Consider the following 18131-nt stretch of genomic DNA (forward strand, 5'->3'; position numbering starts at 1 on the left):
GCTAAGGTGAATTTATGTTCCTCCTATCTCAGCCTCCCAAGCTGCTGGAATTACAGGTGTGCACCACTGTGCCTGGCAGAACCCCAACATTATTACCAACCTCCCTTTACCCACAACAACAAATACAAATAACAAAGGAAAAAAAAATCTGCCCTGTTTCCCATTTTGGTTAAGGGTATCTCATTCTCCCTGTCTTCAAGGCTTCATACTCAATTCTTCCCTCTCTGCCAAGGCTCACTCCCTAGCATTCATCAAATCATGTAAATTTTACTTCCAAAATGTCTGAAAAAAAGGCTTAAAATCTAAAATTTACTTTGAATCCACCTCTTCCCTATCCCCACAGTTCCTATAGAGGCCCCCAGGATCTTAGCCACACTCCTTCTACCTTTCTGTAGGCCTTCAGGCCTGCCCCCTCCATTCTTCCTATTGTTCTAGGTATCTTCTTCCTGAAGGAACAGGTCTGAACCTACCATTTCCTGGTGGGAAAATCTCAACCTTGTACTTCCTACCTTACAGCTGTGGTCTCCCAATTCCTCCTACCTTTTCTTTGAGTTCCAGATCAAATGCTACCTCCCTCAATGAACCTCACTGTAAAATTGAAATCAGTTCCTGGTCCTCTGCTCTCCCATAAAAATTTTTCCTTCATGTAGAGCTGGGCTTGTGGCTTAGTGGTAGAACACTTACCTTGCACGTGTAAGACACTGGGCTCAATCCTCAGCACTACATAAAAACAGATAAAACAAAAAAGATATTGTGTCCATCTACAACTAAATTTTTTAAAAAATGTTTAAAAAGCATTTCCTTCATTTGTCTATGTTATGACTGTACTTGTCAGTCTCTCCTCTAGCCTCGAAGCCTACTTGGCACAAGAAACTAGTCTAATTAATCTTGGGTCTTTTCTGAAGCCTGTAATATAGGTTTTTAAACCTAGGCAATACTTAATAGATGGCTATTGAACACATTTTTTTCTTAAGTATTTGGAAACTTTTTGTTACTAGGGATTAAACCAGGGGTGATCTACCACTGAGCTATACCCTCAACCTATTTTTTAATGTTTTTTTTTTTCCCTTAGTTGTCCATGGACCTTTATTTTATTTTTATGTGGTGCTGAGAATCGAACCCCAGTGCCTCACATATGCTAGGCAACTGCTCTATCACTAAGCCACAACCCCAGCACCCCTCAATTCATTTTATTTTTGAGACAGGGTCTTGCTAAATTGCTGAGGCTGTCCTGGAACTTGCAATCCTCCTGCCTCAGCTTCCTGAGTCACTGGGACCACAGGTGTGCACCAGTGTGCCCAGAAAGTGTTTGGAAACTTATAAAAAGGAGATTCATTCAATGAAGTGGATAGAGTGATTCTCAAACTGAGGTGGGACACCTGACTTCTTTACATTTTGAGAGATCTGAAGTTTCACAGCATTGCTCTTCTACATTCCTCACCCCTCCAGACACCTCTCCCTTCTCCATAAAAGGCAAAAGACAATTTTAACTCTTTATTTGAAACAAACAATTCCAGAGACAGAAGGTTAGTTGTGACAACAGCTTCTCACTACAACACAAGGGCGGGCATGGCTCACTGAAGGGACAGGCCAGGCGCCTCAGAACAATATATACAATTTAAACAGTGGCTAAACTGGTGACAGTTATAAAAACACAAAAAGGAGTCTGGGGAACAGCAAAGCCAACAGGGAAAGAGCTGGGTATCCCCTTTGCCAGACACTAATAGTTTTCTGGGCCTACAAAATCAAGATGGGGAAAAGAGAAGATGTAAGCAATAAGGGCAGGCCCCATGCCTACAACTCCTCACCAATATTGTGACCACAGACCCCATCTTGCATGACCCAGTCCCCCAAAGGCTTGGCCTGGCTCTTAAGATGGAGAGAGAACAAGAGGGGGAACCCAGCCCCATTCCAAGTCAGAAGGTAGTTTTTGCCTTGGGAGCTCTGTCCATAGAACTAAAGGGAGGCAGTTACAGAGGGGCTAAGCATGTTGACACCATGGCTCATGCCAACCTAAGATGGCAGAGAGAGACAAACACATAAACCAAGGGGACAGGAGTCTGCACAAAAGGAGTCTGCTCCCCATACTTAGAGTCATTCTCTGCCTTTGAGGAAAAGAAAGCATTTGGATCTCTTTAGAAATTGTAGCACCATGGATTGGTGCTTGCCAGGGTAGGGCGGGGAACACAGTGGTGAGAGGGTGCCAACATCCAATTATCTCTTATGGGAGGGGAACAGTGTCTAAGCTCTGTGTTTTGGGTAAATGGTCCCCTCATTACTTTTATCATTTCTTTCACACCTTTCAGACAAGACCCTTTTGTGTGGTACTGGGGAAGAGGGAGAAGGGAGTGGAGTGGGCACAGGGCAGAGAAGGTAGCTGAGTTCTTCCCTAGGTTAGACCTAGGAACAAGGGGCTTCACCAACACAGATGGGTCAGGAAACCCAAAGCCAACAGGATCACCAGAGCTATTAACACTCCACCAGAGTCTGGCCCCAGAAGAAAGGTTTTGCTCTGAAGCAAAAAGAAAATGGGCTAACTAGATTTTGCCCATCACTGGGGGTCTAGCCCCTGAGTACAGAAGACTGGAACGCAGTGGTTGTCAAGTGGTATAGAAGAAGGTAAAAGCCAGGGGTTCCTAGGAAAGGAAGAGAATGGGTGAGTAGAAAGGGGCAGTCAGGGCCCTTCAAAATGAGTAGCATTGTTTCCTGGGCCAGTCACCCTGTGAGACGTGACCACAGGACAGACATTGATATGAAAGATGGATATAGGTGGCACATAGACTCAGTCCAGGTCTTCCTCCCCAGGACGACCCAATTCCTCATATATCTCACGCACAGCCAGGATGCGATTGAGCATGCTCTCCAACATGCTGCGGTCCATAGGGATCACAGAATACCAGAGAGGTGACTCGGCAATGCAGGACCGTTCAGGTTGCAGGTAGAACACATCATTGCGAGTTCGGAGGCTTTCAGGACTACAATGGTGGGAGTGGGAGAACAGAAGATTAGTGCCAAGGCAAAGTATATCCCTTGGGTCCACATGCCTGCAAACCCACCAATTTACCATTTTGAGAGATAGAATTCATAGAACTTCACAGGGCAGCGGAGGGGATTCATGCGGTTCTCACGTTGCTCTAAAATAGGGGCTTCATCTTCTCTCTTTCGTTTCCCAGGACCTGTGTCTATAAAGGGAAATGACTTAGACTCATTAAGAGCACATGCTCAATGAGCACCTCCCAGAACACAGCCTAGGACAAAAACAGAAAATCTCAGGATACAAAATATAGTCTCATAAGGAAATAAAGTGGAGGGGTGCTGGGATTGTAGCTCAGTGGTAGAGCACTTGTCTAGCATGCATGAAGCTCTGGGTTCAATTCCCAGTATCACACACAACAAAAAGGGAGAAGAGAAAGAGAAAGTAAGCAAGGGAGCCAGGGATATGGCTTAGTGGTCTACCACTAAGCGAGCAAAAGACCCTGAGTTCAATCATAGTACCATAAGGAAAAAAGAAAAGAAACAGAAAGAGAAAGAAAAAGGGGCTAGAATGTAGCTTAGTGGTAGAGCACTTGCCTAGCATGCACAAGGCCCTGGGTTCTACCCCAGCACTGGAAAAAAAAAAGGGCAGGAAAAAGAATTAGCCAGTCTCTCCATACCAACTAAACATCCTGTAGGGGTATTGCTCTGCAGCCCTCCCTAATTCTTGCTGTCAAAGTGTCTTTTTATGATCTCCTCCAGTTGACATCTTGAAGAGGTGATCTCACAAGTTATACAAACAAACTGATTTAAAAAGACCCTGTTGCAAGGTTAGGCTTGCCTTCCAGGACAGTGAAACCATGATGGCTCCAAGCCCCTGTACATTAGAGTCCAGCAGAGGTTCAGATCTAGAGAAGGGATCTTGGGAGCTGTGCTCAGGATGGGACAGAATTCCAGGGAAAAATGTGAAGGAAGATGTAGCTTCTGAATCACAGAAAGCCTGTTATTTACTCTCTAAGAGCACCTCCTCCTACTTATCCACCACACCCTCCCCCAAAAAATGGCAAGTAAACTGCCTTAAAATGAGGAAAGGTGGGGAACAAGCAGCTGAGTGAGCTCCTGTTTATGTAACAGCTACTGCCCATCATCTAGAAGGATTACCTAGTTATCTTTCTTTCCTTTCTTCCTTCCTCTCTGGTTCTAAGTATTGGGGCATTTGCCACTGAGCTACATCCCCAATATTTTTTTTATTTTGAAACAGGGTCTTGCTAAGTTGCCCAAGCTGATCTCAAATTTGCAATTCTCCTGCCTCTGCCACCCAAGTCACTAGGATTATAGGCATGTGCCACTGTGCCAGGCTTTTTCTTCTTCTTTTTTGCAGTAATGGGGATTGAACCTAGGGCTCACACATACTAGGCAAATGATCCACCATTGAGCAACATCCTTACCCCTTTTTCATTTTTATTTTGAGACAGGGTCTTGCCAAGTTGCCCAGGTTGGCTTTGAACCTGAGATCCTCCTTCTGCTGAGATTACAAGTTTGCACTACTGCACCCAGCTATTCTTACCTTTTATACAAACCCAGGAATGGAAGGAGAGGAAAGTCAGTGGCAAAGGCCAGTCCAGCAAGTGTGGTGAGACATGGCAGGGAAAAGCAGAGAAGGGGCAAAAGCAAAGGAGGGGACAATCTCATACCTCGTCCTTTCCTCTGGCGGACTGGGGCATAGTAGCGGATGCTCACCACCTTGGTGGTGCCCCGAGGAGTGGTACATTTGCGAGACTGTCGTACCACATTGGTGAAAGAGAGCTGCATGTGTTCCTCAGCTGTCTGCAGCCCAAAAAACTTAGTGTTGAAGAACATGAGGGTGTTGAGAAGGACAAAGGGCGAGTAGACCCCCAGCTGCTTGCACTCCCAAAGGTGTTCTTCCTCTACTCGGGAGAATACTGTATCTGCAATGGGCAAGGGGAGAGGCCAGGTAAGGAGAATTAACTTCCCAAACCCAACCACTTCTTCCAACCCAAGGTCCTGGGCATGCACACTTACTGCATGCCTCTCATTTGTATATAAAACCCTGACACTCAGCTATGATACATGGTAGGTCTGGGCATATTTTGTACTATTTCCACCTGCATTTGGAGCTTCTCTCATCACCCTCAAGTTGTAGGCAGGTAGATATAAAACCTCAAGTAGTCCCCACAACATCTTTCTTTCTTTCTTTCTTGACTTATCACCCAAAACCAGGCCATCTTTTATTAGTCCTATATATAATTCTTCAGACCTGAGACTTGTCATTTTTTTTTCTTTTTGAGAGGGTCTATGCTCCTCAGGCTGACCTCAAAACTCCTGGGCTCACACCTAAGTCTTGATTCTCTCCTCATGTTCAAGAGCAGGGGGTCCTGCTCCTCCAGCTCTAAACCCTGAGACAAAACAGCTACATGCTTCTGCCCTCAGATCCTTCGAGAAGAGTGGCAGGCCAGAGAGCACAGGTCTCTTTGAGTGATGCATTGGAGGAAGAGAAGACAGGAGTAAGGGTTGCTACGATCCTGTCCCTTACTGTTGGGGAGAAGTGTGGGCTGCCAGGTGCTCAAAGACTTGTTGAGTTCTTGAACGAAAGTCAGGTAATAAAGATCCGTGAAAATGTTCACCATTCGGTTATTTTCCAGCAAGTACTGCAGGGAAAAAAAAACAGACAGACATTAAGCCAGACTGTAGGTCCTAGTGGCAAGACAATGATGCTGTAGCCCCAGGCGTGGTGTCCTTGATAATTAGAAGAGGATGGGAAAGAGCTGCTTGGTTAGATGACCCAGAGTGCTTTCCCCCAGGTGTCCCTTCATCTCTGAAGTACAGAGGCTTTGCTAGAAGAGGAGGGTTTGAGATGTTCCTCAGAAGCCCAGACCCCCTTTTCAGGTAATATATGGCTGATCTCTCCCAGTGGGAGTTAAACATTACCCCCCACTTAGGTAGGAACCCTGTCCTATCCATTCCTCTTGTCTGAGAATGGGTTCAAGGATTGCAAAGGGGACCCAGAGAGCAATGAAAACTGTTTCTTGACCAATGGTCCTGGAATCGAGCTCTGATTTTACAACAATACTGACATCTTGTGTCTTATTTGTCACAGAAGGTTAAAGGCAAGCTGTCTGTTTGGGATAGGAGAAAAATGTCAAGGATGGGGCTAGAAACAGTTCTAGTAAGACCCTGCCTGCTGTATTGAGTGATGGGAAGTGAGGCATCATGTGAGGGGTACCTGCTGGATTCCAAGACATAGATAGTAGATACTGTCAGGTTCATATCGTTCACCGTTGGGTCGAGTGATTTCTCTCACAAATTGGGCTAGTCCATAGTTGAGCTCAGCAGCTGAGCAGGCAAGAATATCCTCTTTGATACGCATAGGTTTGGCTGCAGTGATACAAGGTGGAGGTGGATGGAATTAAGAAAATGCCACATTGAGTATTTCACTTAGGTCCACCACCATTAACCCTTTAGTCATATGAGCTCGTGAACAAACCCACCAATTACAAAGAGCACTTAGCCTTGAACCTAGACAGCATCTCCCTTTAATCAACAACTCTTCCCCATCTTCACAAGGCAACCTTAAGCGATCACACCCTTATCACTCCTAGACATCTTGAGCTGAATCAGAGGTATAGCCTCTTTCCCTATTCCCTTCTCCTATTCTCCATTCTCCCTTCCTCTCCTGGGTACTTACGGCCAAAGCGTAACTCATCACCCTTGCTGGTTTCTCCATTGGCATATTTTGACTGTACCCAGCATTTCCAAGCATTGACACCATATGAATAATTGAGACCAGTACAACTAGGTTGGCTACTCATGGAGTCCCGGGAACAGCTTTCAGAAAGCACCAGTCGCTTTTGACCCTGGAGGGGAAGAGAAAGAAGCGTGGTAACAGTGTTAAGGCTAGGAGCACCACGGAAGCTAATCAGGACAGTGTTTACCACTGGGGATGGCGGGGCTGATGTAAGAATACAGAAAGCTTCCATGGCACAGAGCTCCAAAACAGATTTAATAATCTTGTGAACTTGGAAGAACAAAGTTTGGTTTTACCTTAGTATGTCTAGTATTGGAAAAAGGAGGTTAGGAAGGTCAAAGTAAGGTTGCTGTCTTGGCTATGAGAGCAGCCCTTCCCTTTGGGCCTCCATTCTCCCTTTATAGATACAGTAGCCCCAGTCTTACCTTCCTCATGGTTCGGGGAAGGTCTTGTTCAGTAGACACATCCTCAGGCCCCACTAGGCCACAATCAAAGAGGAAGTCTACACTGGGGTTAATGTCCAAAGGATCTAATAGAAGGGAAAGAAAAAATCAATTTCTTAAGAACTCAACCCTATAGTCCTCCCACACCACCTCTGCTACTTGCCCATTTGACTCAAGATGAGCCTCTTTTTTATTTTTATTTTTATTTTTTTAGTCATACACAAAAGATGAGCCTCTTATACAGCTTTATTGGACTAGACAGAACCAGCAAAAATATGATTGATACAAAAGTGCCAAACACAAACATTCACAGCAGTATGAATATACTTAACAATACTGAACTGTAGAGCCTTGAAATGAAGATGATAAAATGGTAAAATCACAATTACTTTTAACTAAAGAAAAAACATAAATGTTTAAAAAATAAGACTGGAAGTCTAAAAACAGTATACCTGTTTTACCCTTCTATTTTGGATACTAGAACCTTCTGCCTTAGGGTAACAATGATCACTATTTAGGGTCCTTTCCTGATGGCATGGATGTTCTAATACTCAGTGGGCACAACCTTAAATCCTACTCACTTTTGGGGAAGTCTGCCTCTAAGTCTTGCCCAGGCTCATCTAAGACATTGGCCATCTTGACAGCCATGGCCAGGACATCATCACGGGCTGGTCCAAACAGGTCACAGTCTTCCAGAAGTCCCTCTGCGCTCTGGTTGCTCACAAGATCTGGGAGACAAAGAAGTTGGCTCAGCCACTGCATCTCCTGCCCAGCACCTTCACAGGCTTTCAGGGGCTGCTCCCAAATGCACTCCCCATTCGATTTGGCACCAAAATCATCACCCTCCACCCCCTTAAACAGACAGATTGGTAGCACCCTGTCTCTGGCATAGCTGCCATCCATAACATACCACAAAGGTCAGATGAGGCCTTGTCTAACTCCTCAGCCTCTGCAATCATTTCTGCCATAGCCAGAATGTCAGCCTCCAAGGGGTTGGAAGGGATCTTCACCTTCAGCTCCTCAATGGTCTCCACAATCTTGTCTGTGCTCTCCAAAGTAGTGGGCAAGAACATGGGCACAGGCACCTGGGGGCACAAATCCCAACTAAATGCCAAGAACCATACCAGCAGATAAGCAGGACAATGATAAAGAGTAAGGGAGGGCTGGGGTTGTGGCTCAGCAGTAGAGCGCTCGCCTAGAACGTGAGAGGCCCTGGGTTCGGTCCTCAGCACCACATATAAACAAAAGTATTGTGTCCAACTACAACTAAAAAATAAATTTAAAAAAAAAGAGTAAGGGAAAGGGATGGTCTCAATCCTGGAAGGGTAAAGGAGGATCTAGCTAGAAAGGGCAGGAAAACTTACTGGGATAGGCATCGAGAAAGGCACTGGGACTTTCTGGCAGTACAGATGCATAGGCACTGGCACAAAGATGGGCACTGGGATGGGCAGCACAATCACCTGTGGCTTCCACTCTTCTGCTGACAAAAAAGGGATCTTCTCAGAGTCCTGGCTAAATGGGTCACAATGGACCAAGGACCTTATATTAGCCCATCACCCCCAAAAGCTCTAACATGTATTCAATATCACAAAACTGCTCTTGAACCAAAGGCTGAGAGACAACTCTGATTCTAGGACAACCATATGTATGATCTTTTGACCACCCAAGAAATGCCCTAAATCAGCTTGTGGGCATAGGTCTGGTGGCCTAGGACTCTGAAATATAGCCTGTGGCATCTAGGTACCCTGGCTCACCTGTTTGACTCCCTTTGGACTTCATCTCCACCTTGCAGGAAACTCCACGGTTCTGCATTAGCGGCTTACACATGGCAGCTTTGTTTTTGCGGGGTGTTGCTGGGGGGGGTGGGGGTGGAGGAGGGGTGGGAGCAGTTGGAGCTGATCGGGTCTTTGCAGGGATCTGTGGAGACAAGAACATTAGTACCACCAACTACAGTACCCTCCTTTAGAGATTATCCTCCCCCTTGGCTTTTGACCTGACCTTGCCCAAATTTCCATTTTCCTCTGGGGTCCTCACTGTGTTGCTGTTCTCCACTTTGGTTTGAGAGGGTGTCTGGGGCTTTGACTCAGAAGACTGACCTGTAGATCAGGAAAAAAAAAAAAAAGAATGCTCTCATTGGAGGATCTAGCTCTCGTTTTCCTTACCCCTGCTCCAGGAGAGTTTCTTTAAGAGGCATATCAAATAGAAATGGGAAGTCTAGGATTTCCCCTGCTTGCCAACCCAGGTCTAGTCTTCTCTGGGCCCTGGCAATGGCAGCCAACAAGATTCATTGCTCCTAGCTAGTAAGAAGAAGATACTGTATTTTCCCCAAAATCCCACAGTTTGAGATCTTCCATTTAGATGGCCTTCAGGAGTTTGGTATCCATGGAGTGGCAGAAGGAACAAGGTAACATTCTAGAAATAGTAACAGTTTTTGGTTAAATGCAGAGCTTGCAGGGCATGGTGGTGCATGCCTATAATCCCAGTAGCTCAGGAGGCAGAGGCAGGATGACCGCAAGTTCAAGGCCAGCCTCAGCAATTTAGTGAGGCTGTAAGCACTTTAGCGACACCTTGTCTCAAAATAAAATAAATAAATAAATAAATAAATAAAAAGGGTTGGGGATGTAGATCAATGGTAAAGCGCCCCTGGGTTTAATCATTAGTACCAAAACAAACAAACAAAGAAATAAATGCAGAGCTTATGCTGATACTTCCTTCTCTCTGAAAACTAACCACAACCTCCACATGCCCCATCCTACCTAGGTAGGTACCCACTCTTTAAAATATATAACCCTTATAAAAAAAATGAGTAGATTGTCACTCCAAGAAGATTTAAACAAGACTCCCCCTGTACCTGGAGGGTCTGGAGGCTAAAAAGCATAGTAATTGTAGTTCTGGCCACGGATGAGGTGAATACAACACAGGAAGAAGGAAGGGCTGGGCCTAAGATTAGAAGAGCCCACGCCAGTTCTAACAGTGTGCCCCCTGCCCGGGACTCACTGTTCAGGAGGCTCTCAGGCCCACTTTGGGTATCCAAGTTGGGTTGGTTCTGCTGGCTGTAGAAGCGCAGCAGACACTGTTGGTTGCAGAAATGACGGATCTGCCCACGCCAGTGGATGGTCTCCAGCAGCTTCCCCTGGCGCTTACAGGCATGGCATCGGGCAGCCTGAGGGTGTTGACAGGATGGTCAGACCTGCTTTTCTAAAATGTGCTGGGCCCTCTCCCCTGGGATAAGCCCTGCTCCTCCCCTTGGAGACTGGACCACCTTGGAGACTGGAGACTGGCTCCCTTCCCTGGAGATCTAGCCTCACTCTGATGTTAGTACTACAATCCATGACCCCTGCTCTCTTCTCCCCCTCCTTTCTGACATGCTGATCCTCCTTACCTTGCAGTACCATAGCAGGTACTTGCTTTTACAGTCCTCACTGCAGAAGTCCCAGGTGCTGCCATCCAGTTGCTCAGTGACTCCACGCTGGCAGGTCTGGGAGCAGTAAGTACAAGTGATGCAGCACAAACCCAGCTTCTTAGTGAAGTCCTGTTTGTACAGCAGCACACAACCTGGGAAGAGGGGAAGAACAAAGAGTCCAGAGATACAGAGATAAGGCACAGGCATGAGAACCAACCTTTTCAAGGTGCTACACCCCAAACCTCTTCTAAACAACCTCTTGTGCCCAAAGCCTTAAAATAGATAGGGTAGAGCAACCTGAGCAGAAGGCTGTGCCTGACAACTTTGTAAGCTTTGCTCCTTTTTCTGTCATTTTCCGTGGCTGTGGCTCTGTCCATTCTTCACTTACTTACCTTCACTGCAGAAGCTCTTTTCTACTCCACTGAATCGGAGTTTCTCATGCAGGAGTTTCTCCTGCCGGCAGTGCTCGCACTGGGACACCACACCCCGAAGCCGCTTGAAATCCTCACAGCAATCACGGCAGCAGAACTGGAACACCTGCTCCTGAGGTGGGGGCACAAGGCAGGGAAGGCACAACTGTGACAACTGAACTTGGCAGGAGCCCAGCAGAAGTACCCCTTCAGGCGTGTGGCAAGATGTGGGTGGGGGTGGGGGGGTCTTACCTGCCAGTCCAAGACCTCAGGCTTGCCACTGAAGAGGCTGTGGCAGTAGTGACAGCTCAGGTGAATGCCCCCCTCAGGGCTTGTGCGCTGGAGGGAAGGAAGACAAGTAAGGGAGGGGCAAGATGTGTGTGGTGCTGGTCGGGAGGGGAGTCAGGCTTGTTCTTCTCTGCCCAGGCCTACCTACCCCAATTCTCCTACCCTCTCTCTGTTGCCACACCCTTTATCCCTGGTCTAGGGTCTGGAGTACCTGGAACTTGGTCCAGCAGCTGGGGCTGCAGAACTGGTAGACTGTGCGGTCAACCTTGTTGTAGTAACAGGGGTCAGAGAGGCTGCGGCGGCAGAAGCTGCAGGGTCGGGGAGGGCCTGGGGCATAGAGAGAAAGAGAGAAAAAGAAAGAGACAGAGAGAGTGTGTGCGAGATAGAAAGAGCACACAGGAGGTGTAAGGCAGTGCAAAGACGGAACAGAAAATCCATGGGAAGATGTGGTTGGGGCTGAGGTTGGGCAGCAGGGATTACTTTAGAAGAGGGGAGTATGGGAGGTAGAAGGAAGGCCAGCAGGGGTCTCAGAGAAGAGGGCTTTGCACCTACCAGTGAGCCCTGCCTGCTTCACTTTGTAAGAAGTGGTACAGCACAGGGAACAGAACAAGCTGGTCTTGCCATTACGATCCACATGTGATAGCATCTCAAAGTTCTTACACAGGGTCTTGCACCAGACACATGGGTACACACGTGTGTTTTTCTGTGAGGATGGGGAAGGAGAGGCTGAGGCTGGATTTGTCCCTTCGCTTTTATTTTTTAAATTTTTAAACATGGATATTTCAGGCATACAAAAAAGTATAGATGATGATATAACAAAGACCTGTGTGTCCACCAGCCAGCTTCAAAAATAAAACATAACAGATACAATTGAAACCCCCTTTATTTGTTTTATTTGTCCCAGCCCTCGACCCATCAGGCACCTTTATTTATCACCCAAGGACCACACCCCCTTCCACAGCCCTCTAATGCACTACTCCCTCGGCCCCACCTTCTTGTATGCCCCCAAGCACGTTGTGTTGCAGAACCGCTTTTGCTGGCCCTCGTGGAAGAGAAGCTCGGGGCCAGGGCTCCCGGTCTTGGTGTAGATATAAGCCCCGCACTGGTCACAACAGTTGGTTTTCAGTCCCTTGTTGGCTCGGAATTTGGAGAAGCAAGAATCGCTGCAGAGCCGATGCACCACGCTGCCATTGCTGACCTCATGCAGGACCTGCCACATACACATACACACACACCCTGAGCAGAGTTCTGGCTACTACCGCCCACCCCAATATAAGGATAGCCTCCCACCTCACCCTAGACCTTCACAGCAGACAGTGGGCCCAGAGACCCCCCAACCTGTGCATCAGGCTGCCGACTTGATGGTGAGGTCCTGGGAAGCAAGGCCGGCCAGCTGCATACATCCTGGAATAGCTCTATCCTTGAATATGCTCCCTCATGATGGCTGCCTTTCCTCCCCACTCCCCTTTTCCACAGGGTCTGGCCCCCAAAGCCCCAGAATTGAAGGGGCAGGTCAGGGATGGCCAGACTCTGCAAATCAGCCCCCACTGAGTATCCTCACCTCTCCAGTCTTTTGGCATATGCTGCAGCGAGTGGCATCTGCAGGATCCCCAGATTGGGGAATTGGGCGCTGCTGCTGGGCCTCATACAGGGAGAGACAGACAGAAGTGCAGAACTCATGGAAAGAACCTCCTGAACCAGTCTGCGCCACGACCGAATCCCTGGTGTTCCAGATCTCCCTAGAGGTGGGAACAGGTTTGAAAATTCACTCAGGACCACCCTCATTTTAGCAGCTTTCTACTCATCTGGGATTGATGACCAGGGCAAAATGTTGTCTGACCCTCTCCCTAAAATTGCTGTCTTCCAGGGCCATCCTGCTTGGTTCTTGCCAATCTCTGTCTGATCCCACTACTTCTGCCTCATCCCTCCCCCCACCACACCTTAGGACCCTCACGCACTTCTTGCAGAAGGTACAGGTCTTTTTGCCCGAGGGTTTCTTAGAGAAAGTGGTGAGACAAGATGAAGAGCAGAAGAGCTGAGGCAGCCCTTTGCGCTGATAGGCTGTCTGCCCCTTCTGCAGTGGTGTCCGGCAATGTGCACAAGTCATCTTGGTGCCCACAGAAGAGCGCCCAGCCCTCTGTGACACACTTGAGCGTAGGGACATGCGAGGAGAGCGCCGGGGCCGGAATGGCACAAAGTCCTCATCATTGGGGTCATCAACCATGGCATCAGAATCCTCATCTGACACTGGAACTGAGGAAGTGGGAAGGGAAGGGAGCAGTGAGAAAAGGCTACCAGACCAGGTCTTTAGCCATCTGACGAGACCAAGTTAGTTCAATCCTGATCCCAGGACCCCAGCGGTTTTGGCCATTACACCCTATTTCCCATTCCTTTGGTAGCTTAAGCTCCTGGTGTCTGTCATTCTCGGTTATTTGGTAATCTTCCAGAGAGGGGAAGGGAGGGGCTCCAGGAGAGAAGACTGGGGACAGGGATGGCATAGCTGAAACAAGAAACTCCATTCTCACTGCTCTTGTTTTCAATCTCCCCCACTGCCCCTGGTTCCCATGCCAACCCATAGCGGAGACAGGCACTTCACACTCTGCATGGTGAGGGACTACAGGAGCTAGAAGATCGATGCCCTGCCATATCCCACCTTCCACTCTTCACACCCAGAATCCCCAGGTCACGCTTCCTCAAATCCTACTCACTGCTCTCAGTGGAATCCACAACCTCAGGTTTTGGAGGCTCTGCTCTCCTAACGCGCTCGCTTCTCTTCTGTACCTTGGAAACATGGGAGGGAGGAAAACTGACACCAGAGCCAGGCTAATAGGAGTACAGGGTTTAGTGGGGGGGGCAATAGAAGGGAGGGGGAAGGGAGAGTAGGGACCCTTGGCCCATCCCTTTAAGAGGAGGGGAGAAAAGGAGGCAGGACTTTCTTCTTAAGAAGCAGTAGACACAAGAGCTCCCTCCCTCCTCCTAACTCTCCTTATACACACTCTCCACTGAACAACATCTGGGAGGGAAAATGAAGGGTCTGTCCTTCCCAGAGCTATAGGGGGAACCAGACTCCTTCCAATCCCCTCCCCCCTCACCCTCTCAGGCGGCTTCTCACTCGCCTTCCCAGTCAGGCCATCTCCTGCAAAGGAAGCAGAAAGCAGCCTAAATCTTGAGCCTGCCCTCACCACCCCCTCCCTGGCCCAACCCCCACCTCCATTCCTGGGGAAGAACTTATTCAAAACTGAAAGGGAAAACTCAAGAGTGCCTGTGGCTTCTTGGGGCCCCTCTCAGGGTTACCTCAGGCTCTGTACTAAAAGGGGGGGGGTGTGCAGCTATTCTCCATTAAAAATATAACCTACCCCTTCCCATCAGCTCTCTGTCTCAATCATGGGGAGGCAATATAGGTAACATACCTTTCATAGAGAATTTATATTTTACCAACAAAACCAAACCCAAAACTACCCAAAGGGAACAAGAGGAAAATAAAACATCAACATATGGGCAGGTTCCCCTAGACTTGGGTAGTTATATAAGTCCTAAGACCCTGGTCACAGCTTGGAGAGAGGACACCATTAGGTAAAGCAAAGGAGAAACTAGAGCCTTTCAGGTCTAGGCTATCCTTCCCCTATTAGAGATGCGATCCTAGACCTTACATTTCTACCATTCCCCTCAAATCCTATGCTGTTGGGGGCTCCAGAAGCTGTTGTCCTCCCCCAAATCCTGAAGGAAGAACCAGGCACCAAAAACCTACTGGGATAAGAAAAAGGGAATCTCTCCTACAAAACCCATTCCTTGCATCCCACTCTATGAAACCACCCCATTTCTCTGACACAGCCCCTATGCCTCCCCCAACCCCTATTTTCTATAATCTTCTTCACCAGAAACCCCCTCCCTCCCAAATCCCAACTCCTTACCCACACATATCCCTAGACTTATCTCTTCACTCTCCTCCTCCTCCTCCTCCTCCCCCCTACTTCCCAAAGTACCTAGCCACCCTCCTTGCCCCTCCCAGCCCTGATTCTCCAGATGATTAGGCAACCTACCTGGCAAGGAAGGATGTGCAGGGGGGCTAGAGCCCCCAGGTTTGGTCTGAGAACTGTTGATTCCATCCCCCAGAGTCTCTCCCACTGAAGGGCTAGGGGGGGCATTTGGGCTCTGTGGTTGCCCTTGGGGAAGCTCCTCCTCTTGCCCAGGGGAGCCCCTTCTCCTGGTAGCTACGGAGGTTGTCTCTTCCTCTTCAATATGGGGGGGTTGCAGGGTTATTGGAGAATCTGGAGCCAAAGGCTCTAGCAGCCCCTCTGGTGAAGAGGGATTTGCCCCAGCCCCTGGATCAGGTGGCACCACCTCAGGGGTTTGGCCCCCTGGTCCAGGCTCTAGGGTCTGATCCCCTGAATCCCAAGCAAGGGTCCCCTCAGGACCATGGTCCACCTCTGGGGGGGAGGGAGCTTTATAGAGCAGCCCTCCAAGCCCCAGCAGCTCAGTGGCTCCATCCAAGACTACTCCAGGGTCTTTTTCCAGGCCAGCAGGGGTATCAAGCAGGTCCAGGGCTCCCGAGGATGGAGAAGGGCCAGGGGGTGCCCATCCTCGAGTTGGGGCAGTCTGGGATTCCAGCAGATCCTCTCCAAATTCCATGTCTACTGGAAGGTCTCCAGCCAGGGGCTTCTCTGGCAGGGTCAATGGGTCAAATGGACTGGGGAAATCACTGGGGTCCATGAGGATGGCTGGATATGGGCTGCAGATTAGGAGTAGAAGAGGGCAGTAGAGATGGTCTTAGCCAGAATTCCTTCTCCTATAGGCTCTGGGACACACCCCATCATCCACTTGGATTTCTCACGAACAGTCCCCCCCCCCCCAACCAACTAGCATTTCTACAGGCTTTAGTCCTAATGACCACTCCCCCCCTACCACATACAGCGCCCTCTGTGGGGAGTGGCACTCCCCGCCCTGGCCCTGAGCCCACACTCGCCAGGCAGTTGGTCGTTACCCGCCCGACCCCCACCCTGCAACTCCCAGTTCCCCTCCCCCCTTACCTTTCACCCCCCCCCAAGTCGAGCTGAACGCCCCCTCAGAGTCTCCCATAGCCCCACCACCAAGAAGCCTTTCCCGCCCCCACGGTCTCAGTTTCTATTCCCTCCTCACTCTCTCAGTGCCCCCCAGTTCAGTCGTTACCCATCCTGTCTGGCCCCACCCCCCCCTCCCCGCGTAGCCCAGTCCTCCCTCAGCCCTTCCCCCGCCCCCACAAACTGCCCTTCCTAATCATTTCCCCCTTAGTTACCTTTCAGGGTAGCCCACTTCTTCAGCCCCGTCCCCCTTTCCCACAGCTCCCCCAGTTCTCCCTTCTCCTGTTGCCCACCCCCCCACCTCAGGCATTTACAGGAAGACATTTTGGAGCTACGATCTCTCCTCAGACCCCCTTCCCGGCTATTGCGAGATCCCGCCTGCAGATTCGGTTCGGCTTGATCAGGCCCGACCCCTACCTGCGGCAGGGTTAGTGTAACGGCTACAAGCCTAGAACTGCAGACAGCGACGGCCCCGCGCTCCTTCTCCACCTCCCTCCCTAGCAGCCGGGACAGGGGTCGCGGCCCCTTTAAATGGCAGCGCCGCTCGCAGCGCCCAGCGCTCTGCACCAGGCGGGCGGGCGGCGCCAACAGCCAACCCCATTGGCTGGCTCGAGGAGGGGGCTCGCGAGACAGCGCCGGCCCCCGGCGCGAGACTCCCAGCCCAGTGGCCGCCTGGAAATTACGGAGTGGAGTATAGTCACCGGAGATGGAGCTTGAGCCCCCGCCCGGGGCCCCGTTAGTTGAGGAGGAAAAGATAGCCTCTGGAGCTCTGAAGCCCGCCCCCGGGGAAGGCGGTGCCCCCTTTCCACCATGGGGCCTAGTACACTAAAACCACAAAAAACACCGATCTACGCACCTGCTTCCCTTACCTGGCTCAAGAGTCTGGCCCCCGTCACACCCGTGCCCGCCCTACCTCCTGGAGCCCACTCTACCCGTGATCCCCTCCTCTCATTCAAATGGTTCCCGGTCCCCTCCCCCTCCCCGTGTCTCTCTTCGCTTCCCACTCGTGTTCAACCCCCCGGCGTCCGCCCCCCTCAGCAGTCCCTACCTACGCCATGCAGCAGGCGCCTGCCAAGATTACCCTCCCCCCATCCCCACCTCTCCGGGGCCCGCCCCCTGGGCCACTGTTGGGGTAATGAGTGACAGCAGAGGATGGGGGGGCAGGGACCCAGCCCTCACGTGCCCCTCCTCCCCTTGTCTGCAGCCTAGGGCCCCCCTAACCAGTCTGAGAGTCATAGTTATGGGGTGTCTTAAGCTTGCTCTCCAGCCACCCAGGGCTGGTTAATGAGTCTGGCTCTGTGACAACGCCTATGCAGTAACCGTTACTGTCTGACGACCCCCAAACCAGGTCGTGTAAAGCCATCCCCCACTCCCTCAATGGTCTTGGGGTAAGTTCTGGGATCTCCTCCCTGAGTCTTCCTGCAGGAGCTCCCTGCATTATCTCTAGAGTAGTTTTCCTCACCAGGGCAGATAGCTCTGCTCGCTCTCGCTCTCTCCCTTCCTTCCTTCTTTCCTCTCTCTCTCCCTCTCTCCCGTCCTTGTCTGTCTGTCTCTCTTCTCGTTCTCTCAGTCGCTCTCTCTTGCTTTCCTTCTTTCCCTCTCTCACCCTGTCTCTTTTTGTCTCGGTCTCTGTCTCTGCCTCTCAGACGCACGAGCACGCACGCGCGCAAACATACTCAAGCTCCCCCGCCTGGATAGTCCTTAGCGTGTGGGTGTGGCTGAGGTGAAGGCTAGAGAAGTGGGGAAAGGGTAGGGACCACTAGCATTAGGCCTACTGGCTTAAAAAAAAAA

At 49.9% G+C, this 18131-nt stretch overlaps 1 protein-coding gene across 3 annotated transcripts; it reads right to left on the minus strand.

Annotated features, from left to right (window-relative positions):
- Window positions 1-1481: 1481 nt before the first annotated feature.
- Zmym3 (zinc finger MYM-type containing 3) lies at window positions 1482-17885 on the minus strand. 3 transcript variants are annotated; one of them, XM_077793586.1, is made up of 25 exons: window positions 17803-17885; window positions 15324-16012; window positions 14376-14419; window positions 13992-14064; window positions 13242-13536; window positions 12845-13022; window positions 12275-12493; window positions 11836-11986; window positions 11495-11610; window positions 11248-11334; window positions 10978-11128; window positions 10565-10737; window positions 10180-10345; window positions 9181-9278; window positions 8937-9099; window positions 8547-8659; window positions 8093-8267; window positions 7764-7910; window positions 7165-7268; window positions 6680-6848; window positions 6218-6369; window positions 5528-5642; window positions 4668-4922; window positions 3065-3182; window positions 1482-2975 (listed from the first exon to the last, which is right to left on the minus strand). In XM_077793586.1, exons 2-25 carry the CDS (start codon window positions 15991-15993, stop codon window positions 2783-2785), a joined length of 4125 nt encoding a protein of 1374 aa, XP_077649712.1. In that variant the 5' UTR covers window positions 15994-16012; window positions 17803-17885; the 3' UTR covers window positions 1482-2782. The 3 variants fall into 3 exon arrangements, with proteins under 3 accessions (XP_077649712.1, XP_026268405.1, XP_026268404.1); XM_026412620.2 differs by lacking the exons at window positions 1482-2975; window positions 3065-3182; window positions 4668-4922; ... (14 more) ...; window positions 11836-11986; window positions 17803-17885 and adding an exon at window positions 16758-16853 and having other exon boundaries at window positions 12112-12493; window positions 13992-14058; XM_026412619.2 differs by lacking the exons at window positions 1482-2975; window positions 3065-3182; window positions 4668-4922; ... (14 more) ...; window positions 11836-11986; window positions 17803-17885 and adding an exon at window positions 16758-16853 and having other exon boundaries at window positions 12112-12493.
- Window positions 17886-18131: the final 246 nt, after the last annotated feature.

The sequence above is a fragment of the Urocitellus parryii genome, chromosome X (assembly GCF_045843805.1).
Source record: "Urocitellus parryii isolate mUroPar1 chromosome X, mUroPar1.hap1, whole genome shotgun sequence".
NCBI lineage: Eukaryota > Metazoa > Chordata > Mammalia > Rodentia > Sciuridae > Urocitellus > Urocitellus parryii.

Coding starts and splice junctions, on each gene's coding strand:
- Zmym3 (XM_077793586.1), bottom strand. CDS start 15,993: ATGGACCCCAGTGATTTCCCCAGTCCATTTGACCCATTGACCCTGCCA. Junction 11,987..12,274: donor GCTTGGGGGCATACAAGAAG/GTGGGGCCGAGG, acceptor CCATCCTCACAG/AAAAACACACGTGTGTACCC. Junction 4,923..5,527: donor GCCCACACTTCTCCCCAACA/GTAAGGGACAGG, acceptor TGCCCATTGCAG/ATACAGTATTCTCCCGAGTA.